The sequence below is a fragment of the Lycorma delicatula genome, chromosome 1, assembly GCF_047948215.1.
Source record: "Lycorma delicatula isolate Av1 chromosome 1, ASM4794821v1, whole genome shotgun sequence".
Lineage (NCBI taxonomy): Eukaryota > Metazoa > Arthropoda > Insecta > Hemiptera > Fulgoridae > Lycorma > Lycorma delicatula.
The window spans coordinates 137,719,523-137,745,060 of NC_134455.1; the positions used below are offsets into that span (position 1 = coordinate 137,719,523).

General features: G+C 32.6%; 1 protein-coding gene across 3 annotated transcripts in view; it reads right to left on the reverse strand.

The window, feature by feature from the left end:
* The window catches only part of Dsor1 (mitogen-activated protein kinase kinase 1), an 86,033-nt gene that overhangs the window by 43,297 nt on the left and 17,198 nt on the right, over positions 1–25,538 (reverse strand). For all 3 annotated transcript variants that reach the window (XM_075362032.1, XM_075362021.1, XM_075362027.1), the window contains 4 exons: positions 14,008–14,239; positions 11,338–11,450; positions 7,378–7,489; positions 2,000–2,176 (listed from right to left, as the gene is read on the reverse strand). In XM_075362032.1, coding sequence (XP_075218147.1) covers positions 2,000–2,176; positions 7,378–7,489; positions 11,338–11,450; positions 14,008–14,239 — 634 coding nt within the window. The remainder of the gene's footprint in view (positions 1–1,999; positions 2,177–7,377; positions 7,490–11,337; positions 11,451–14,007; positions 14,240–25,538) is intronic.

The following is a 25,538-nucleotide window of genomic DNA, read 5'->3' on the forward strand; positions in this document are numbered from 1 at the left end:
GGGTTAGTCAATCTGTGTGGCAGAATGGTAGCATCTTGGCCTTTTATCCAGAGGTCCTGGATTTGAATGCTGGTCATTTTTCATACGCTACAAAATATGCATGTGCATATTTGTGGCTATGAAAAACAGTGACATACAGTTGTGTTAACAGTACTTGCAGACTGGAAAAAATTTCCACCATTTATGTATATAAAAGAAAAAACCCTTCCAAAGGGTTAGTCAATCTGTGTGGCAGAATGGTAGCATCTTGGCCTTTTGATCCAGAGGTCCTGGATTTGAATGCTGGTCATTTTTCATATGCTACAAAATTTCCATTTCATACTTCCATGCACAAGTATCAAGTTTATATGGTGAATTCTAAAAGGATAAATTTTTCCTGCGTTGTCATTGTTACGTGCCAAGAAAAAGGATGGATGGATGGATAACATGTTAATTTGGAATGTATAAAATGTGTCGAAGTAGATGGTGATTTCAATCCATGAAATAAGTCCTATAGGAAGACTGAAAAAGTTGAGTTTGATATCAATATGCGAATGAATCTTGGCTTCAAATGATCTGGTTGTGAAGAACTTTAAGAAAAGCTATATTTCTAACAGCCAAGACAAAAGTGAAGACTGCCAAATGGGGAAGAAGATGCCATTTCTGAACTTGGAAATTCAAACAGAAATGGATATTAAAAACAATTAAGAATCCTTTTTCATACTTACTATATTAATGTTTTAACGTGCTTTTAAAATGATCATATGATGTTGTTACAACATAATAATAACAACAATCTTTGCTCTTTTTTGTTTCACACATGCCTGGTAACCTCCGTGTATTTCCATATTTTTTTAGTGTTTACCAATATACGTAATTTTTAGTATTCAATCACAATTTAATTTTAAACTACATATTTTTTTTTTTTTACTGTACAACAGGTAATAGAAAACAACTGAAAAATTTTTAATGCGGTTGAAATTATAAGAAAGAATCCTGACGCATTAAGAGTCACCAAGAAATTTTAAATCAAGCAATATATTGCATAAATGGTGAAGGTGGACATTTTGAGCAATTATTGTAACACATCTGAATTTATTTTTAATAATTGATTTGGCCTTTCTAGATATATTCTAATATCAAAAGATTCTTGGATAAATTTAAATAAATACAGTTTCGCTTTCCAATTTGGTCTGTTTTGTTTTTTAATAAAAGTCAAATTATTAAACTCTTCTTCATGTTCAATTGCATTACTTATGTAGATTTTCACAGAATTAAAAATAGATTTAAATAAAGAATTTACAAATTTGTAATTATTTACTGGCTATTAAAGAAATTTATTGTAAATCAGATCTAAAAATTGTGTTTTGACACCAGTTTTTTATGATTTAAACAATTTTCTCAAAAATCACAAGAGCTGCAGTAGTGGAACTTGTTTTATTTCATTTTTCAGGTCAAAAACCATATGAAACAATCAAATTTACTTTTTGTTTCATGAATTTTAGTATGACTTCATTTTACTCTTGGAGCAAAAATTATGGTGATTTTTTTTTTTTTTTAGTAATCTAACTTAAAAATTTTCAAATCCTTGTTTATATGAACTTTTTTCTTTATTTTTAGTAGTAGAATGTGTCCTAAAATTCCTTCTAATTCTTAGCGATAAACTTTGTGTATAACATCACTAAACTTGTTTACGGTCATTTAAAAATATTATATTTATCAAATACAGTAACGTAACAGACAATTTGAAGTGGTTTATAGTAATTTAAAAAGTTTATCTTTTACCATTTGAACAATAATCACAGTTAAAAATTCCACTAGCTTGTGATTGCAGATTTATAACCTTCATTAATGAATTATCTAAGTACAACTGTGTGACCACTAACCAACTGTTTTCAAATAGAATATAGTATTGTGATAAGATAATGTAAACAGAAAAGCAAGCAGAATTAAATCAAGTGTTTTTAAAATGTTAACAAATGTATTATAGACAAAGATCAGTGAACAATTTTCTACTTACTGACATATATGAGCGTGTACCAACGAATGAATTTGCCATTGAATCGATTAGCTGCCCAGAAACACCAAAATCACATATTTTGATTTCACCGCCGCTGTTGACTAGTATATTACTTGGCTTTACATCACGATGCATAATTGCATGTTTATCTCTCAAATAATTTAATCCTTTAAGCACCTAATAAAGATAAAATCAAGAGAATGCATATTACATTGAACATTAATTCATTCTATTTACAATTTACTTCCTGACAGAACATTTACAACAATACTGCTGTCATCATCATCTGAGACATCATTTTTAAATAATTTTTTTTTTGGGAGGGCAGAAAATGCTTTTATGTTATTGTGTGAAACAAACATAATACAAAAAAAAAAAAAACATTCCAATAATTATTAAATATAGATGCACAGCCTTAAGAAATAAGATATTCGATATAGCATAATCATATTGTTTCCTAGACACAATATCAATATCCTATGACACAATAGCGCTTAACACACGTATTCCAAAGGATGTGGTGTATCGTTACTTGGCAGTTGCAGCGAACACAAACTGGTACATCAGTCTGATTCATTAGGTGTCCATGTGTAGTAAGAGTAGTATGCCCTATTTGTAAAGGGCAAATATTAAACTTAACTCGACGATTATTCTGGACTGAAGGGCTCTATAGCTCCAATGTATCCCCGATATATTATGGTTTATTATCTACTGTATTAGTCCACTCACCTTGCCACCTACCTCGAAGAATGGGTTTAATAGAATTAATAAAATCAGTAGCAACATGCGAGGTTAAAGACGGTTAGCTACATGCATCTTTAGCACCAGATTCTACACATTCATTACCCAGGATTCCCACATCGCTAGGGATCCAGCAGAAACTCACTTGTGTGTTGCGATGGTTCAATTCAGCAATTGCATTATGAATTTTGGTGATGATAGGATGGCTAGAATTCAAATTTTCTAAAGCTTGGAGTGCACTACATGATTCACCACAAATAAGGATGTGATGGTACTTTGGTTTAATGATATTCAAAGTCTTATACTGTCACTTGTAATACCAGGTAGACCAAACAAATAGGTTCTAACATTTAGTACAAAAGCATACCAAACGGTATCATTCAGATGAGTCAAAACTCATCTGTGTATACTACTATATCTGGGTTTATATTGGATAGAAAATGGCAAAAGGTTTGCTGAAAGATGATAGGTGTTGTTGATTTTGTATTATATATGATGAGGTCATAATTTATGGGATCACAATTTATAAAAAAATTATGGGGTCGAGTCTCCACGGAGGATATAAACAGGGATAGGGTGGGAAAATAGGTTTCAAAATTTAAAAGGTATAGTAAACGTCAGGTACGAACACCCATTGGTGGTATATAATGTGGATGCTTTTCATACCATTGCAAATGAGGGTTTGCGAGGAGTTTTCACAGGATCTGGTGGTTTATATTTCATTTATTAAATAAAAATTTATATAGATAGATTCACAACCATCTGTGAAAACCTAGGCAAGTCAGAGTTTTTGAAAAATAAGTTATACGATACATATTGACAAGTACAACTGGAGAGGAATTCAGCTCCTTAATGATTGCATTTAGAGAAAAATGCCCAAGAATTATATATTTTCTCAAAGATGTTATTAAAATTGGGGGTTTCATATAAAAAAATGAACTTGACTGGAAAACTTGTACTGGAAAATTCAGAGTGTCATTTCAAACATGCCAATAAGATATTTTTAATGCACAAAAAATATGAGAAAAAGTTCCACATTTAAAAATTGTTCTTGTTTATGAGATACCTATGGTGGCACACTTTAAATGAACTCCTTAAAGACAGGTGCAATCATACTTATATTTTTTATTAAATTTTCAAAAATTGATTTACTTGTCAAAAAGAGCGTATGAATTCAATAGTGATTAATTATGAATAATTGTTTAAATTTTTATTAATTACTGCACATTTTTGAGGAAACTTCATTATGTACTGTTATGTACTGTAGATACATTTGGAAACAAACATTAACAAAAACAAATCTTTACATTTATGACTAATTACATTCTAACTGAAACATATTAAATACATCTTATTACATGTTTAAGAAATGCCATTCTCCCTTTCTCTCATAATATTAAAGTTGTACAATTTTTGGTTAATTGCAGGAATCCAATAAATAGAAATAGATGCTACATTTTCATGTCTAGGCCATCAGCATAATGAATAAATCTACCAGGTTGAGATCATTCTATTTTTATACCATAAGCCCTAAAAATCTAAAAAAATAATTTTTGAGAAAAAACCGGTAGAGATATACATTGGTTTGAGGAAAAATGCATGAGGCAAATGGTTTAATGCCTAGTAGAATCAGTATGTAAATTTCTTAAAAAAAAAAAAGAAGAAAATAATACTTGGTAAACTCTCAACTGTGAAATGACATATAATACCTCTGACCTCCAAGGAGGAGGTGACAGCCTCTTGGCTTTCATCTGGATTTGAATCCTTGCCAAATCCTATTAAATTCACTTCTAACATAAAAAAGATGCAATTAGAATGTTCAAAGACTATACTGATTTTAAGTTTGTGGAGATTACAAAGTGATGGATATTTCTTCAGGCAATATAATCCAATTGCATTACATTATCAATAACAGTGCCTTCTGTAACAAATGTGTTTGTCATTATACGAGTACTGGTTGTTCATTTTATTATGAACACATACTTGAAGAGAGAACAACACCAAATTCTGTCAGATTTAGGAAATCATGTTGCGACGTTAAACAGTTTGAATAATTAATAAGCATTATTACTCCTTTTTTTCTTGGTGAAAAATGCTTTTGTGTTACCATCGCCTGGACACGATATATTTGTTATAAAAATAAATGTTAAAAAGGTCAATTAAAAACTAAAATCCCAGCAATGCAAAAAACATCTTTAAAGTAAAATGCCTGCAATGCATGCTAAAAATGAAATAAAAACACAAAGATACATCGCATTATATATCTCAATTAAAAAGAATAATTAAATTACCCTCTGCTTTATGGCATATAGCATGAATAGTTGAAACACACTGAGTAATTTAAATATTTGAATACAAGTGAACGGGCCTAAGAAACTGTAAAACATAACATTTCATTATCTCCAAGAATAGTTTGCAAGATAGGCTCCACTTTAAACTTGTGACACAATCCACATGTGATCTATACAATCCATTGTGTACTGCTAGTTGGCAGTTGCAGTGAGCACAAACTGGTGCATCTGTTTCGAGTCATCTGATGTTCATGAGTGAGCCTAGTGTGTTCATTTGCAAACGGCAGGTAACATCCTCTTTATGATTATTTCTGCATGAGGAGCTCCATGGATGTTACCTCGGATATACCAAGGGGACAGTGTTTTTAATTGGGTGAAGTTTATTGTTCATGGCAGCAATGATGTTTGCCACTCATCATGAACCCTCTTCAAGAAACAGACAAGATCGTTCAAAGCAACATAATTGGTGAAAGAAGGTAGGAATCAAGCCTCCTTTGCTGCACTATCAGTGCACTCATTGCCTGAAATCCCAATACGGCTGGAAATTCAGCAGATGCTCATAGTTGTATTACGGTGGTTTATTTGCAAAATAACACACAAAATCTCACAGACAATAGGGATCTAAAGTACATGTAATTAATCGCCTGTACAGCACTCATGGAATCTAAGCAAACAAGAATTATATGTCAATATTTTGGGCTAATTTTGTATAAGGCCTTCTTAATGGCATACAGTTCTGAAACAAAAATACTGATGTTGGGAAGGTACATGATAGAACATGTATGTTCTATCGCCAACAATAAAGCTGCAACCAACAAAATTAATGGTATTACAGCCATCTGTATAAACTGTAGCATCTGGATTCAGGCTATTTATAATATTTGTTTTGTAGTATAACCTAATTTGTGTTTTTTTTTTTTTTACTATACTGACAAATGCTGCCACGGGGATTAACATGGAACAACAGCAAGGATCAGAGGTAATTATCATTTAGAACTGAAAAAGACGCTAGGTTCTGATGCCTAGTGAAGCAAATGCTTTCTGCTGTTCCTGGTAATGATTAACATGCTGGTTCAAGAATACATCAAAGGTTGGATGAGTTGGTTGTGCTTTAATGCAAGCCACATAGGAGCATATTATTTGCTTCCGTCCATTACAAAGAGATGGCTCACCACTGTCCACCAGCAGACCTATTACGGGGCTTGACCGAAATGCACCCATGGCAAGATGGATGAATGAATGGACTACATCAAACATCTTTAGAGTGGTGGCTCGTGCTGACGAATAAGCTATGCAGCCATAATAATAGAATACGCTACCTAGGCTAATTGGGAATGGACCAGAGCTTGATATTAGAGCAACATGCATATATGATTGGTTCCCCAACGAATATTAAACAGAAGTCTCAGCATGTCGTAACATTTTTAGAGATTTTACCTTCAGCCCCTTCAAATGTGTTACCCATGTTAGTTGTTGGTCTAACCACATTCCTAGAAATCTAACCTGCATGCATGCATCAACTGGTTCACCATGTAAATACAGTTGAGGGTCAATATTTTTCCTCAATTGGGAGGAGCAAATGCAGCTTGTTTTTCCCCAGGGAAAAAATGATTCCAGTAGATTTACACCACAATTCTAAGTGGGTTATTATGTTTTGAAGCAGCCTCTCACCTGATTTAAATTAATATTTAAATCATACTAAGATTCCATTAGAGGATAAATTTAATAATGGCGGTATGTAGAAACTAATTGTAATGAATGTAAAGAAATATTCATCGATATATATTTCTTACCGATTAGTAAAACTAACAGATCCTTTCAATAGATTTTTAGAACATTTGCGAGCATAAAAAATAAAACAAAATTTTTCAAACGTTGATCACCATATTACACATAAACATACAATAAAGTTTACAAATATAAATATAAATAGATTCTTATGATTGAATAGGTAAATTCTGAAAATGAATTGTTTTAATTGGCACATCTGTCTCGAGAGCTGGTTTAGTTGTCAATTTTAATTCAGTTGATAATAACTATTAGTTTTAACTTGTAACAAAGATATTGAATTACCTGAGATAGTATTTAAATAACCTGATGATGGATCAATGGATTTGAAAGTACGATTACGTAAATTGATGGTTTACACTGATCTCGCTATTAATTTTGTGTTTATGGTGGTTTTGTTGGTGATTATTATTTACAACAGTTGGAAAACAAGATTAATGTAATTATAATTGTTATATAACTGTTGAAATAAAATACATTATTACTTTATTCATTTATACTTTATCATTATTATAACATGACAAATATTTTTTATTACAATTTTACTCGTATACTCACAGCAGAAGTAATCGTTCCTAATATAGATTCTGGTATACGTCCGGCCTTCTTTAAAATGAGATCAAGAGAGCCTCCATCCATATATTCCATACAAATACTTATCTCTCCATCACTACACAAAAAAAAGAAAAAGAAATTGAAATGATTCTATAAATTACTATTAATCCAACCATACTCATTATCAAAAATATTTGATTAACAAAACACATACAGTAATCTATTTTATTTACTGTAAGGGTGGGAAGAACATGTCACAGTCAAACAATATTTTTTTGCATAAATTGTGTATATACACTCAAAATTTAATACAAAATATCCTTCAAAAACTTGGCAAATGTTTTATAATTACAGTTCAAAATAGTTGCTTGTCGATTCTATACCAGATTTTAAAAAAAATTAATGAAACTTTTCTCTGGTTTTAATATAGTCATTCTGACATGTGAGGTTGGCGTCATTGTGCAGCATTGAAAATAAGAAACATTCCCCTACCATCCACATGTCTATAAGCATTGGCTTTTGTGAAGGATTCATTCAAAATAGGTGTTTGGTGCAGTTTTTGATTTTCGTAATGCGTGACTTGCAGAGTATTACAGTGAAAATTATGTGTTAAACTTGGCAAAACGTTTACTGAACAGAAAGAATGTAAAGAGGGTAACAGGGACAACTTTCTGAGCCAACAATAATGGTTTGAGTGTTTCAAGCATTTTGAAAGCGATCAGGAACCTACCGAAGATGATGCTTATCCAGGAAAGTCATTGACATCAATAGAAAATCTCACATTGGGGAAGTGAACAATCTGGTAAGGTCAAATAGACGTTTAACAGTTCGTAAGGTTAGCAGAAGAGATTGGCATTTCAGTGAGTTAAATCACAAAATAAAAAAAAATGGTAGCAAAAACAACAGTTTCATTACATATCACAGTTCGCTGTAGTAACAGAATAGTTTGTTTTATACCAGTGACTGAGATGAAAATCTTACTTATCTATATTTTAATTATTTAAAAAAATTTAATTTATATAAAATACTTTTGCAAAGATCAGAGATCTTTACAAAGGTATTAAATGTGAAGGAAGAATAAGGCTGTAAGTGGAAGCATTCATTTTTATAAACAATCTAGAAAAAAATATGATTACAATAAAGATAAATATAGGATGTAGAAAATGAGAGAAAACTTTTGGGCAATTAAGCTAATATATCTATCAATATCAGAAGTGCAGATGGAAAATAAAAATAAATGATTAATTTATTTAAACCATTATATTAAGCAGCCAAGTTAGAACAAATTTTGGTGGTAAATATACATAAGATTAACTCATGAAGCTGCCAGAATTTGATCTCTAAAACAGATTACAAAAAAAATAAATAATGAATAGGGGACTTTGCCTATTTGTTATTGTCAGCACCTTAAATCTTTTTAATGATAACCCAGTATTTTATAGCATTATTAAGTAGAACAAAACATTCTTATACTATTTTTTTATGAACTTCTTTCTTTTTCCTGTTTAGCCTCTAGTAATTACTGTTCAGATAATACTTCAGAGGATGAATGAGAATGATATGTATATGTATGAATGTAAATGAAGTGTGGTCTTGTACAGTCTCAGTTCGACCATTCCTGATGTGTGGTTAATTGAAACCCAACCACCAAAGAACACCGATATCCATGATCTAGTATTCAAATCCATGTAAAAATAACTGACTTTACTAGGACTTGAACGCTGGAATTCTCGACTTCCAAGTCAGTTGATTTGGGAAGACACGTTGTTCACCACTAGACCAACCCGGTGGTTTTTTTTCTTTATTATGAACTTAATTGCATTTTGGATCTCACTCCATGAAATTTCAGAAATTTTGTTACTTATTTGATTTTCAGAGAATGCTTTTAATTTTTTAAATTATAAACACAATTTTTTACAGATTAGAACCAATGCAGTAGTATGACTGTAAAAATCATTTCATTTTTTTTGCTAGTGGTTATTTTAAACAGTTGTACTGTGCAAAATCACATTTTAATAAAGTACTGTGAAAGAAATAATCATGCAGTATTTAAATATGACAACTGCTCATGTAGTAGATAACATAACATACAATGGTGTCATCCTTTGGCCATCAAGATTTTTGGATTTAACTCGATCAAAGATTTCTTTTTAAGAAGGTTACTGAAGTCTACTGATAGCAAAGTTTCAAACATTGTTACTGCATTTTTGTAACTTACTCAGGTGCTTTATGTTAGATGGGAGAAATATCAACTAAAATTCAAAAACTTGTTGCTACAAGTACATAAAAAAAGAAGATAATATAACATATAACAAACAGCACTATAATATGACTTTCAGATTTTTTTCAACCTATTGATGAAGTATTCAAACTCTTTGCTAGGTCTACCATATTAGTGTAACTGAAATATACTGGACTTTATACTTGTGGGCATAGCAACAAATATATTTAACACTTTTTTTGACATTATTTATTTCATTTTTCAGTTTTATGAGCAGAAAAAATCATCCCTTTTGCCTTTGTAGCAATCCAAGGTTTCTGACAGACATCTGTTCTAAGTCGTGATGATCATTCACAGCAATCTTGGATTTGTGTGGTTTGTGAGACAACTCTGTTTACACACACGATAGGTCTGAAAAGTTCCCAAACTAAATTTCTGTAGTCTGCTCAACTAACACTATCTCTCAGACAACCAAGGAACTATGTAGTATGATGTCTGAGGAGTGTGTGTACAAAATTTCATCACATTTGTTAATCTAGTCTCGAGTTATATTCAGCAGTATATGCTGTGTTCATGTGACCTTGTGCCAGCTCGTGACATGGAACAGAGAAACATGATAAAATTTTGTTTCGACTTTAAAAATCTTTCGTCGAAACTTATTCTATGATACAGCAAGCATTCAGTGATAAACTCGCATCTTAACAATATACGTATGGTGGAAGCAGTTTAAAGATGGTACAGTTGTTGGATGGCGATGAATGAAACAGGAAACCATCATCAACAGCAGTTTTTGTCAAATTCAGGTTGCTATTAACAGTTTCATTGAAACTGCCAATAGCGACCCAAATTTTTTGCACACAATTTTAACTGGGAATGAAAGCTGGTGCTTCACATATGATCCACAAACAAAGCGTCAATCCCCTGCTTGGTTAAGTCCTGAAGCAAAAATCAAGAGTGAAAACGATGTTGACTGCATTCTTTGACTCAAAGGGCCTGATTCATCATGAATTTGTCACAACTGGTCAAACTGTAAATTCTAAATTCTATTTGGAAGTAATGAAATGCCTGATGCGTTGCATTTGTTGAATCCAGCCTAAGTACCAGGATTCGGGCAGTTCAACTATCTTGCACGACAATGTCCTGGCACATATGGCAACAGTTTTAACACGTTATTATGCCACAAATCAAATCACTGTCTTATCCCACCCGCCCTATTCACCTGACTTGGCTCCAGAAGTCTGATTTCTGTTCCTGACACTCAACCTGAAGATGAAAGGCACATTCCTACCATCCAAAGGGCTTGCACCAAGCAGTTGAAGGCGACCCTACTAAGTGATTTCTCCTGAGCGTTTGACGAGCTCTACAGGCGCTGCAACGTGTATAACCGGAGAAGGGTTCTATACAGATCAAATTCGTTCTTTAAATCTGTATACTTATTTAATTTAGTTCGGGAACTTTTCAGTCATACTGTGTATGTACATACCCAACAAAATATTCATTAGATAAAACCAATACAAACAAATTCAAACCAGTGCTTTCAGTATGATCAGTCAAGCGTATAATTCGGAATAACAGGTAAAAATAACGATTTCTATTAACACAATACATCTAGATAATTAAATAAAAAAATGAAAATTTTATATTGCATACAATTCAACAGAAATATTACCAACATCTGGATATAAACATAACAGGGGAAAAAAACAGAATTAAGTAAAAAATTAACAGATTAATTACATTACCTGTAAAATGCACCATAAAATCCAACAATATGAGCAAAGTTGCATTCATGTAAAACTTTAAGCTCTCTTATTATTTGCTTTTTAATAGCTGGTTTAACTTCAAGGTGAATCAACTGAAAAAAAAAAGAAGGGCAAAATATAATATACATTAACACATTGAATGGTATGAATGCCAAACAGCATCAATTCTTTTAACTTATCGGTTTAATTGAGACCTAGTTGGTTCACTGATGTTTGTATACTTATGCAGTTAATCGTAAATGTTTTTTCTATAGTGTTGAAGCTAACTCATACAAGAAGCTTTTTTGATTCCATTTTTTATTAATTACAAGATGCAACTTTTTATTCCTATGGTGTTTTAAATAACAGTTTGTAATTCCTGGTTCTTCATTTTTTAAATAAAAAGAATATATTATTTTAAATATGTTTTTGTACATTATTATTACTCAAAATATGGTTTTCTTTTTTGTACATAAAAATAAATGCATAGATAAATTACACACTTTTTCTTGATAATAGTTTGCATTAAATTTAAAACTTAGCCCAAGAATTAAATTTCATTAGCGACAAGACCGACTACAAAAAGGCCTGTTCACTTTTGTCACATATCCTTTTATTTTTAACTTCCGAAACCATCATATGGTATTACTTCAAAGGATGAATAAGAATGATATGTATGAATCTAAATGAATGCCTTGTACAGTCTCAAGTTGACCAGTCCTGAGATATGTGGTTAATTGAAAACCAACCACCAAAGAACACCAGTATCCATGATCTAGGAATTACTAGCCTTTACTAGGATTTGAACCTTAGAACTCTTTGACTTTGAAATCAGCTGATTTGCAATGACTAGTTAACCACTAGACCAGCCTGGGGAGCTGGTCACACATCTTGGACTGACTAATCCTTGTCAGGGACAAACCGACTGACATTTTTAAAGCTGTTATCAAAAAATGATTACCTGACCATTCAAGAGACAAACATATAAAATAATCTCTGCTTTGGTTAGGGTTCATTTTCATATGGATATAATTCCTCATCTTGAAGACTATCTGCAACATGCAGTTATTACTGACAATTTCAATATTTACATATGTTATGAACAAGAGAAATTTTTAAATACACTTCAAACATTTTATTAGGATTGTTATTGAAAAAACAACTAAACCACTTTCATATTCTTTCCACCGATAAAACTAGAAAAGGGAACGAACAAGGAACATTCTTCACACAAGCGTAGTAAAATAAAAAACTATCTTCCACCAGCACACCAGGGTTGGAACTGCAAGAGTGACAGTGCTCTCTCTCCCTTGCATACTCGCGTGCAGCTTCCTATGTGTGCATGTGCACAACAGTCAAACAACATACCGCTGGAAATGTGAAGTGCACAGTTCCATACAAAGATTTTTGTATCTTTTTCATAAACTGGGGGATGGCTACTGACATTAAGCTTAAGGATTATATATTGTACAAGTATAAAAAAATAATTAAAGAAAAAAGGACTCATATTTAATGTTATCAAAATATCAAGTGGAAATAGGGAGTGCTGTAATTCCACAGTGCCTATACTTGAGCCGCCACTGTTTACATATAAATGAATCAATTTTACTGTAAACAGGCAAACTAGTATTTAATGTATAAATACAAATTCACGTGTATGGCATAAAACTGATTAGTTTTACATGACTTAAAATATGCTGGTCCAGACAATGATAAAGTAGTTCTAAATAATTAGAAGGAAATTAGATTTCATTTTATAAAGTTAAAATTTTAATACTGAAATAAAGTATAATTATTTTTAATTATGTTTGTTTAGATTTCCATTTCTTTCTAAATAAATGGTACTTCATGATGATCATTTTTTTCATAACAATTTTATTTTTAGATTGCATTTTACTATTAAGTTTTCTATAATATTACTGCAAAAATGCCACTAATATGTTTTTTCAACATTAATAATTTATTTACACAGTCGAATTATTTAAAAAAATATACGCTGGGTAAAAAGGTCGTAACATGGATAGACTGAAGCACCATTATGCCAATTAAAAATATGATTTCTTTCTTTATCCTTATCAGCTAATTCTGACAATTATTTTGGTAGCAGTGGATATAAAAAAAAGATAAAAAGTTATCTCAATCTCCAGTAATTATAATGAAATATCTTTAATAACAGCAGTAGTAAACAATTTTATAAATGTTACCACTTATTAATCAAATGAGTTGTTGAAAAGAAAGCCTAAAATTAATGACACATGAAATTCATTTAAAATCATTCAGTTTAGATCGACAGTGTAACCCACCGGTATATAAAACCTGTATTCTAACACATATTAACTACAAATCTGTTAAAAAATAATTATATAATCATATATAATAATTATAACCTCCTCAGAAATTGCTTACAGAAAAATGGCAAAAAAAAAATGTTTTCTCCATATTTTTCAGTAAATACAATAATAAATGAATTATTTTTTGCTGTTTAATAAGGTATTAATAAAACAATATTAAACTGAGTAGGTTTCAATTTGGTAAATAAACATTTTTAAACTTTTATATACAAAATAATAATGATTCAAATTCAGATGCCTTTTTTCGTTAACCATACTGAAGAAAAAAACCTGTATAATACTATCATAACATTTTCACACAAATGGAAAATTTACTTACTTTTCTAGCCATTATTAAACCGCTTGATCTGTGTTTAACTTTCATAACAACACCTCCATTACCGGCACCTAATTCTCCCAATTTTTCAAAATCATCATCTGACAGTTCACCAATTTTCTCTTTTTGACAAAGAAAGAATTCCATGCGTTTGCGCTGTGTATCGTCCATACCGAGTTCTTCTAATCGCTCTTGTAAAACTTCTATACTAGTCTTCCCAGCAAGAGTACTTCGTCTGAGTTCAAAAAAACAAAAATTAAAATTAATGAACAAATTTTTCTAGTAATATCAATTCGTGACTATAATCAAATTCTACATTAGGAAAATAATATTGGTCCAAAACTCACGTAAAGATAACTTTCACAGTGATGCATGGTGTGGGACGAATAAAATTTCTTTGTTTTATTAGCCAACTATAAGATGATTTAAGTATGATTAATAAATAATTATTATTTTCCTGTGGATTTTAAATGCATGGAAAATAGAAAATCTACCAAATTTAATATACATTACAAGAAAGGTTTTCCAGTATAAATTGAAGTTTAAGGAATAGTAATTTGTTGACAAGTGAATCAAGCGTAAGAAAATTATACAGAATGTTCAATAAAGGATGATAAAAATCCATGAGAAAGATCATTGTCAACAATACTCTCTTATAAGGCAAAGAAAAAATCTACAATGAAATTCATAAGAATAGATGGTTTATTAACCTCAGCTAGATCTAACCTGAATTATTTAGCTCACCTCTTCAGATTTTCACAATCTCCATAGACAATTTTTCTATGTTTTTTCCATAGACAAAATTGTATATAGACAATTGTACATTTATTTGTCAGGCAAAATAAAAATCATGCCTGATGTATTCCTCCTTTAATGTCTGAAGACAAGAAAAGGTGACATACAAGCACCTTTAACATTTCTTTATTGATATAAACATAAGTGCAATTTATTACTTAATCGTATCGATGCTATTGATGAAACAAAGTTATACAATAACACTAATGAAAGTAAATAATAATCAATAGAAAGGCATCATTCAAGAAACACCGTACACAAAAAAAATCAAGAAAACTCTGAGCATGGAGAAAGTGATAGTAAGCATTTTCTGGAGATAGAAAGGTTTCTTGTTGATTTCCAGACAAGCAGAACAAAATTAATTCACAAGCCTATTATGAAACACTTACTTGGTTTCAATCACATAAATACAAAAACAATCTCCAAGCAGCATTGTTTTGTTTTACAATAGGTAACGTCTACATTCAGCTGTAACAACTCAAGTGCTGTTTAAAATATTTTGAGAAAAAATATCTATGCACCAACCATTCAGCTCTGATCGTCACCAGTGATCTTTGCTTTCTAAACTAAAAACATATTTTAGCAGCAGTTATTTTGGAAGCGGTAATGAGAACAAATAAGTCATCACTAAGTGGCTGACAAAATCTGTGGATTTCCTATAATGACAGAATATTGGATCTACTGCTTCATTCAATACGATAAAAATTAATACGGTTATATTTTACCAAACACATATTTTTAAATTAGCAATTATTTTAAATTTATAGCCTAATATTTCTTTTAAATCTCTGGATGAACTTTTAAACATCAAACATAATATTATGATAAAAATAAACATATGAATAATAAATTAAACTATTCAGAGTTAAAAAACCAAAAATTAAATAAGTTAACACAAAATTAAATTAGTTAAATATAAAAAAACAAAAGTTTGATGATATAATTATTGATACATTCAACATTAAATTGTCATGAAATCAGTGAATACAGAAAATTTTATTTCTTTCACATTTCCAACTAATTTTAATTGTTTGCACTGATGAATTAACACTAATGTTGCTGAAACATAATTCACACTTGTAACAAACTCACTAATTAAGATATAATTAAAGGAAAAAAATACAGCATAAAAGTATATTTTATCTTCTACAAAAACTTATTTATTTACAAAAATTTATTTTTCCATGTAGTCACCATTTACAACTAACTAAACATCACAGTTTTCTCTTTCTGTTACAAAAATGTTGACAGTATTTCCTTGATCCATAGCGTCATTGAGTCCTCTATAGCACTCTTTAATTTCAAAAAGATAAATAAATAACTGGAAATCACAGGGCAACAGATTACTGAGGGTGTGGAATAGGTTTAATTCTAAACTCATAAAAGCCTTGGCAGAGGAAATTTTTAATTTAAAAGTATTTTCATGCTTTAAATCAGTTTCTCAAAATGTAAATGTAAATTTCCTTTCAGGAAATCTATATATCGTTACACTTGATTATATATTAACTGACGATTGAGAATGTGACGAGCATGATTAAATTACAATTGACTTAAAATAAAACCCAATATCAACATATTCCCAGTTCCACAATAAGACTGCAGTAATGTTATAAATACATGATAAGAAAACAAATGTTTCCAAAGAATCTGAATAAAACCTAATTCTACGTACATTCACCACATATAAAAGTTTTATCAAATAATAAATACCACAATAATAATACTAAGTAACTGGTTAAGCTTAAAAAAAGAGAACTAATGTAGGAATATGAAAATACTGAAAAAAGGATCAATGCAACTAATACAAATAAAAAACAATTTAAATACTCTACAGAGCAAGTAAAAAGTATAGAAAGCCCTCAACAACTTTAAAACTGTTCCAGATAGAATACTGTAACTTTTAGGATAAGGTATTGGTCAACTACTTTACCTTTTGACAAGAAGTAGAATTTCAACTCCTTCTTGGGCAGTGACCCAAAGGTTGTAATTCAAATATTTAATTGGTAACATACTTTGTGTGATACATAATTTCAAAGTCATTTTAAGACAAGAAAAATGGCATAATAAAAAGTTGGTGCAATGTGTGTGCTCAAAATGGAAGTTTGAAAAAATTACATTGATAATATTAAGGAACTGTTATTACAAATAAATCTATAAAAATTTTATTAAATTGATATTACCAAATAAATTTTACTTAAATAAAAAAAATATATATATTAACCATAACATCTGCTTATTTACTTACATTACATTTTATAAATGATGGAAACGTTCTCCTTCTGTTGTTTGACAGTGTGCCAATCGGGCTGTAAAAGGATGAGAAGTAATGCATTATTCAATGATTCCCTAGTGATATTTTGTGCAGATTTTTGAAATCTATTTTGTAAATCATCAATATCTTGGAGCTTGTTATGATAAACAATACTTTTTAAGTGGCCCCGTAGAAAGTACAAGAATGGTGACAAGTTGGATGATCTCACTGGCCATTCTATTTGACCCCTTAGGCCAATTCCATCTTACAGGAAAAAACTGATTTAAAATTTCACGTACCAGAAGATTGAAATAAGGCAGGGCACAATCTTAATGAAACCAAATGTTTTAGAAGTTGGGGGGCCAACAATGTTCTGAATGATATGGTCGAGAAGATAAGCCTCATATTACACCAAATTTTTATTTCCATCAACTAATATAGGCCCTTCAATTGTCCACTAAGCATATGTATCCATACAATTACTTTGACTGGATACTGTGTATGTGCCACACAATGCCAGTGTTGTTTAATCATCATAATTTTGCATAACTGGAATCTTTGAATGTAACCATCTTCATTAACCCATTTGAATCATAAGACGCCCAGAGGTCGTCACACAATTTTTTGGCACAAGTCATACAACGACCTCAGGTTGCAATGCTACAGTGCTCCATATACATGTATATATTTCAGTTTGTAGCTCATAGATGGCATTGTAGTGCATTCTTAAGTAAAGTGCTCACATGTGATTTTCATAAATCCCCTTTCTAGCCTCATTCACTGTTTCTTATCAAAATAAAATAATCTCTTTGTTAGTATTTTTTTGACGACCTCAGTAGCCATCATGGTGGAAAAAAGGTTTCGTGGTGATGATGAGGAAGAATTGACAAAAGTGTTTAGAAAGCATTCTAAACAGTGATAATGAACGTAGTGATTTTTCTGATGATGAAACAGTCTGAAGAAAGTTGTAGGAATAGTTCTAGTGAATCTAGTGATGAAATTAGTGGGGAAAGTGATGATAATAATGATGATGCACCAGGCCCGTCTAGATGCGTACATACTGTGACGCACAAAAAACAAAGTGATTGTAATTGGACAAAAGGTCAAAATTACCCCATCATATATTCTTTTACTGAACATAGTGGCATTTATGAAGATATATGGAATAGGCTTAATTCAGATCCACCTTCAGAACTTCAAATTTTTTGGAATATATGGAAACTTTGTTTGAAAAATCTGTGATGAAACTAATGCATATACTACAAAGCAACTGAACAACCCCGTTATGAAAAAGTTGAAAGCTGACGATAAATGGTTTCAAACAACTGCAGATGTAATTTTGATGTCACAGGTGCGAAAATTATGTATCCAATTGTATTGGAGTAAAAGCAGATGCAATGACACACCCACATTTCGCGAAACAATGAGCAGAGAAATTCAAGCTAATCTAACATTCCTAGCATTTCACTACTGACAACAATGAAAATGATAAACTGAACAAAATTAGGCCTACCATACAACATTTTTCTACAAAATTTTCTGAATTACATCTCTCTTCTCAGAACATAGCTTTGATGAAAGTTTAATGAAATTCAGAGGTTGCCATTCATTTGTGCAATGTAATAGATCTAAACAATCAAGATTTGGAATAAAATTTTACAAAATTTTTGGATCTAGTTCAGGCTATTGTTTATATTTCACAATTTATGTAGGTGATATGACAAATCCTACTCTTCCTGACAGTACTAATATTATGATTGACATGTGTGAACCATTGTTGGACCGAGGTCACACACTGTTTAGATAATTGGTATTCTTCTCCAGATTTATATAGAAGGCTAACAGAGAGAAAAACAAATGTAATTGGAAATGTGGGGCATTTTCAGTGAAAAATCTTTATTAGTTGATTTTTTATGTATTACTATGTTCCCCGAAATACTGCCAGGGGGATTTAAATATAATTTCTAAGTCATCTGTGTAGGCATTTAAATATGACATCACTGGGTTAACTTCTTGGACCAAACAAATTTTGAAAGGTTTGAAATTTTCACTTTTTAATGTTTGGCTAATGTTATTTCTCATGCTGCCGTACGAGTTGAGAAAAGAGGATTCTAAATAAATTCTTCCACTAACAATTCGTTATTATTTGTTGCAGATTTAGGCCTCCCTGGTTTTCTCCTATTATTAATACTCCCTGATTCTTCAAATTGTTTGATGGTTTCTGACACTTTACCTTTTGAAATAGGGTTACTATTATTAAATGTTGCGCTGAAAAATTCACAAACTTCATTATATGACCTAACTCTATCACCAAGGCCCCTCATCATTAAAAGAGTGAGTGACCTTCTCCTGTTCACATGTTGTTAGCAATGTTAGTAGTAGATGGAACAGAAAAAATTAATTCAGTAAAAAACAATTAAAAAAGATGTAAGTAACAAAAGTGACTTACAAATGTGGTAAAGGAAGACAAAATCAATTAGCCAATCCATCACAATAAATTCTCATAAGAAACTAACAGTGTAGTAATGAAACACTCTAAATTGAATATTACAAAACAATGAAGTAGACTTCATTTTTGCTACAATTGTAATCAATGATCAGAAAATCAGCATGATTAGGTGACAAAATTTTTATTTATTTACTCATTAAATTGGAACAAAAACAATTTTTTGTATTAAAAAATAAACATTAATTATTTTTTTTAAATTCAATTCAGTTTAATTTTATTATCTGAACTTAATACATTTAGTAATTTTCAAAATCCAAACTTTATCCTGCTGCCATTTTGGGTACAGACATTATACCAACCAACTTTTTATTTAAGCCATTTTTCTTTTCTTAAAGAGACCTTTAAAATGACGTATCACACAAAGGGTGTTACCGTTTACAATATTTGAGTTGCAACCCTGAGCCACCGCCCAAGAAGGAATGAAATTCTATTTCTCATCAAAAGGTAAAGTAGTTCACCAATACCTTATCCTGAAAGTTACAATATTCTACCTGGAACAGCTTTAAAGTTGTTTGAGGGGTTTCCATACTTTTGACTCACTCAGTATAATAAGACTTAAAAGTTAATTTCTGGGTCTGCCAGTTAAATAAAGAATACTATTAAAAAATTTACTAAAATCTACATAAAAATGAATGTACAATACAAAATGTAATTTGCAACCAACTCTGTAAAAAAAACATATATATAAGATGAAATTTAAAGAAGCTGTAGGAAAAATATTTAGACCATCCTCTCAACATTAATACAATGTAATTCTTTCTTTTTTAAAGCCTTCTAAGCATCAGGCAAAATTCTTATACATGCCAAAAAACTGCAGCCACGCATATTTAAAAAAAAATCATCATCCTTACATACAAACAGGATCAGTATGCTTTTAAATATATTCATAAATACACAATGCACAAAATTATTGAAAAAAAAAAAATAGTGCATTTTTAATATTAAAGGAAAATAAAAAAAAGTATTAAAAATTGAATGAAATTATGGCAATTTCAAAGTTTTTAAAACATAATTTCATTCCAAAATGTTTCGACATCTCTTTACATTCCTTTACTATCATCCCCATAACACTATTCACCATTAACTTGCAAAACCAGACCCAAGCCTAAGCGGCTAAAAAAAAGAACTAAAGTCAAAAAGGATGGCTACAGCTGGTTCCCAATAATTCCGAGACCACAATAAGTGTAATATTTAAAATAAAGAAAATTGTTTGAAATCGTTTTTAATGTGTATATTAATAAGATCAAATTTTACTTATATCAATGTCAATTTTGATGAAAATTTACCTAAGGAATTAGGATTAATCCATTTATTTTCACCCAAGAGTAGTTGCTGATAAATTTATTAATCTTTTATCACAGAATTTTACCTTACATAGAGTTGAAGGAAATTAATGATGATGGATGGATGATGGATTAATGGATGATAATGATGGATGGATGGATGATGATGCCCTGAGATAGGCAATCCCCACGTCCGGAACACAACATCTACATTCCACGTCCAGGACGGCCACAGCTGTACTTATGTACAATACATATAGCTGGCTAACGGCGCTCCGGGTAAATTCCTCGGATATGCTTTTTCTTTTGATCTGTTACCATCTTCAGGTCACCAGATGGATTGGATTTTTCGGCCACCTGCACGATACGAAAAATTAAACGATTAGGAAGTGGACACATACCATATTTAGAGCTAGCGATGTGGCGGCCAGGGTCAATGTTATTGCAGGTGTAACGGAGACCCTTCTGTTGTCCACATGCCCCCTGCGATGGCAAGCATGTAGCAATGGTGCCCATGTATGTTGGTGCATGGGATCTCTGACAGCTTCGGTGAGTAGGAGCCTGGAGTCAGTGCATCCTCTCTCTGCCAGGACATATGCCGGTTCCACCAGAGTACCGGATCGGACCTCCAAGGTTAGTAGCCCTGGAGTGGGGGTGTACCCTGGTGACTAGCCTTGCTACAGAAGGGATAAGTACAAACGAATATACTTGAACAATCAAACGTGGCAGAGGGTGCACGTAAACACCCTCATTAAGAAACCTCCGATTTGTCGCAAGCGAAGAGGAAAAAGTAAGGAGTCAGATAAAATTAAGAAAGATGCTGATAGAATCAGTAAAGACTTACGGAAAAGTTTATTTGGCTATAATGTACCTAAGTCAAGATTTTTAATTATTACGAAGGAGAATGGAAACTTTCAAACGGTTAGTCCATTCTTAATCACTAGAGAGATTGCTAATTGTGCTGGTGGTCCTGTTAAAGAAATCCGGAAGACTTTTAATGGATTGCACGTCGAAACTATCAATGACAGTCAAAACCAGAGAGTCCAGGCATTGAAGATCGGTGAATTTGCGGAATCTGTGCAACCGCTTAGCACCCTTACCACAACAAGAGGAGTTGTTGTTTGCCGTGATCTTCTAAACTGTACAGAAGAAATAGTACAGGGAGTGACACATTGTCGCAGACTCACTATGAGAAGAAATGGTGAGATTCTTCCTTCGGCCTCGCATGTTTTGACATTCAATAGGCCTAACCTTCCTGAAAAGGTATGAGCTGGCATCCATCGGCTTGATGTACGGGCATTCATTCCGCAGCCTATGAGATGTTTTGAGTGTCAACGATTCGGACACACTGCAGCCAGATGTGAAGCGTAGCAAATATGCATATGTGGAATGAAGATACATGAGGGTTATCCAAGTAAAGACCCTCCAAGCTGCATTAATTGTAAAGGGCACCGTAACTGCCCCGTATATAAATTAGAAACGGCCATTCAGGAAGTTAAAACGCTTCAAAACGTCAGTTATCCTGAAGCGAAGAAAATCGTTAGTCAAAGAACACCTCGAACATCGACCACTTATGCAGAAGCAGCTGCTACCCCTTCCACATCTAAAATTAACGCACATCTAAAATTTCCACATTTAAAATTGTCTTGCGACAATGATTGAAAGAAGCATTGATTCAAAGATTGAGTCGACTCATCGGACAGAATCAGTTAAACATGAAAAGGCTCATTCTCGGACTGACGTCGTTGATATAAGAAACGTGCCAGCGCAGCATAAAAAACTAGCAAAACCTGCGATTATAATGCCACCAATTGATGTAATAAATAAAAATCTTGATTTAACTGAAAAAGGAAAAATGGTCACTCCGTCGTCTAGTCATAAGGCTAAGGAAATTGTCCCGAGGGTACAGCAAATGTTTGAGTCTACCGACATGGAGGTGCAAGTCATTATCGAGAAAGCACCAGACACAGACGATAATAAAACTGTATGCATAGAGCCTCCAAAAGCTCAGAGAGCAGCCACGGTGAGAGCGTCTATATCAGCCGCCGACAATACATCGCTTGCGAGTTTAGATTCAATAGCAACGATGCTAACTGCAACAACCAAGCTTTCATCACCCGATGTAAGCCGGCGAACGTCATTGAGATCAGAAAGAGAAGAAGATGCCATGTCCGAGGCCTCAGACACAGTCATTAGAAGTTGAGGCCGTTCGAAGAATGGAAAAACGGTGCAAGAAAGGATGGCCGAAAGGAAAGTCTAAACGGTAAATATTGGATTCGAAAGTTGTGTTAGGATATGAAATTGCGAACCTTTTTTTTTTAATTTTGTTTTGAAGTGAGACGGGGCTAACGACCAAAGTAGTCGATGCCCCTAAAAACCTCAAAAAAAAAAATGATAATAATATTAATAATAGTGAGGATTAATCTTTTTTCTTTACTGAACATCTTTAATTCACAACCTCATCCTACAAGGAGGCTAGGGTCTCCGTCCTCAGTCTATGACTTAAAACCTTCCCTGGGACAATGCAAATTTGAAATGAATTGGTTAGTTGGTTCTTGTGTGATGTAAGAATAAACAATCAACATTTTTAGCTGTATATTTAAACTTTTAAGACATATATAAACAATAAAAATGTTTTTTTTCTGGTTTCTATAAATACTGAATATTTTAGTAGTTATTTTTCAGTATTACTCTCACCCAAAAGGGTGACAGACACTGCAGGGTTCCAGGGGGTGTAGTCCCAACTAGCTAGTAGGTGTGTGTATATATATACACGAGGGTTTTTTTTCAAGGTCCGATCGGTCACGAAATAAAAATCCGCGCAAAAATCGGATGAAACTTTGCGCATATGTGTTGCGCAGCGTCTCTAGTATCGGCTTCAATAACGCAGCGTCACTTCGTTTAGTTCTGAACACGCAGGTAGAACGTAAACGTGTCTACAACAATAGCATCTCCCGCCAAGTGTGAAGTGCGAGCGGTATTTCGATTTCTTCAGGCTGAGGGGTGTAATGCAGCTGAAATTCATCGACAAATAAGTAATGTGCACGGTGGAACTTCAATGAGTGACAGCAAAGTGCGACAATGGTACAGGAACTTTAAAACAGGACGTACAGATGTTTATGATGCAGGCGGTCAGGGAAGGAAGCGAGTGTCAACCGATGATCTCGTTGAGCGAGTGGATGAGGCAATTCGAGATAATTGTCGGTTCACAATTTCTGTATCGAGTGATTAGTTTCCTAAAATTTCAAGGTCAGCTCTCTACATCATTGTGAGTGAGAGACTTCAGTACCGCAAACTGTGTGCGAGATGGGTTCCCAATGCTGTCCGACCATCACAAAACAATGAGAATGGACGCCTCCTTAACGTTTCTCCAGCGCTAACACAATGAAGAACATTTTTTGAACAAAATTGTCACAGAGGACGAGACATGGGTCCATTTCGAAACTGAAGAAACAAAAGAACAACTCAAACAGTGGATGCATTCTCATTCTCCCAATAAACCAAAGAAGTTCAAGCGAACCTTCTCCAACAGAAAGTGTATAGCTACTGTGTTCTGGGACCGGAATGGAGTTCTCTTGGTGGAATTCATGGAACGTGGCACGACCATCACTGCAGCCTCATACTGCGTGACTCTTCAACGTCTACGAAGGGCAATTCAGAATAGAGAGAGAAATGTCATCAGGCATCGTCTTTCTCCATGACAATGCTCGGCCGCACACTGCAGCTGTAACAAAGAAGCTCCTGCAGCGTTTTCGTTGGGAAGTGTTTGATCACCCACCATACAGCTCGGACTTGGCTCCATCCGTTTTTCACCTCTTTGCTCACATGAACCGCTGGCTAGGAGGACAACATTTTGGCACAGACATCGAGCTGTAGACCAGCGTAGAAACACTGCTGAAAACACAGGCGGCTCCGTTCTATGACGAGGGTATTGGAAAGTTGGTATCACGCTACGACAAATGTCTAAATCGGAGTGGCGACTATATAGAGAAATAGCGTAACTATATAAGTACTTGTTACAAATAAAAAAGTTTTATTTTCACTGTGGTTTTAATTTTGTGACCGATCGGACCTTGGAAAAAAAATTACTCTCGTATAATGTAGAAGTAACAATAAAACGTGTTATTCTAGGTTACTTTCACTTATAAGTTATTTACGGTAAGTAGGAACACCTGCATCAAAACAAAATTAAAAAAAATAAAGGTTACATGTTTTTGTTAACATGCTTCTATAGTACAGATACAGTTTTTTGATTAGGTCTAATTGAAATTTTTCAAAAATATATAGTTCATAATCTTGAATCTTTTTTTAATAATAAAAATAAATCTCAACGAAATATTATAAACTGATGTAACTTTGCATATCTGACTAACCTTAATTCCCAGTAAAAAAAAGAAGAACGTTTTTAACCTCAATGGTCTAAAAAGTGATTTTTTAGGTCAAATCAAAGCTGATAAAATTTTCTTAGTCTCTGTAACAATTTCTCTTTTATACATGACGTCTGAATTTAAATTATATGAATAAACTGGCTAAAACTTTTTATATGTAATTAAATATCAGTTATTTTTAAAAACAGAAAATGGATAAAAATGCTTGATTTACCACTTGTAGCAGGCCTGTTATCCAATACAGACCGTTGTTCCTAGGCGTTTGAGGCCTAGGATTATAGTATATGATGTCCCTCGAAACCTGCAAG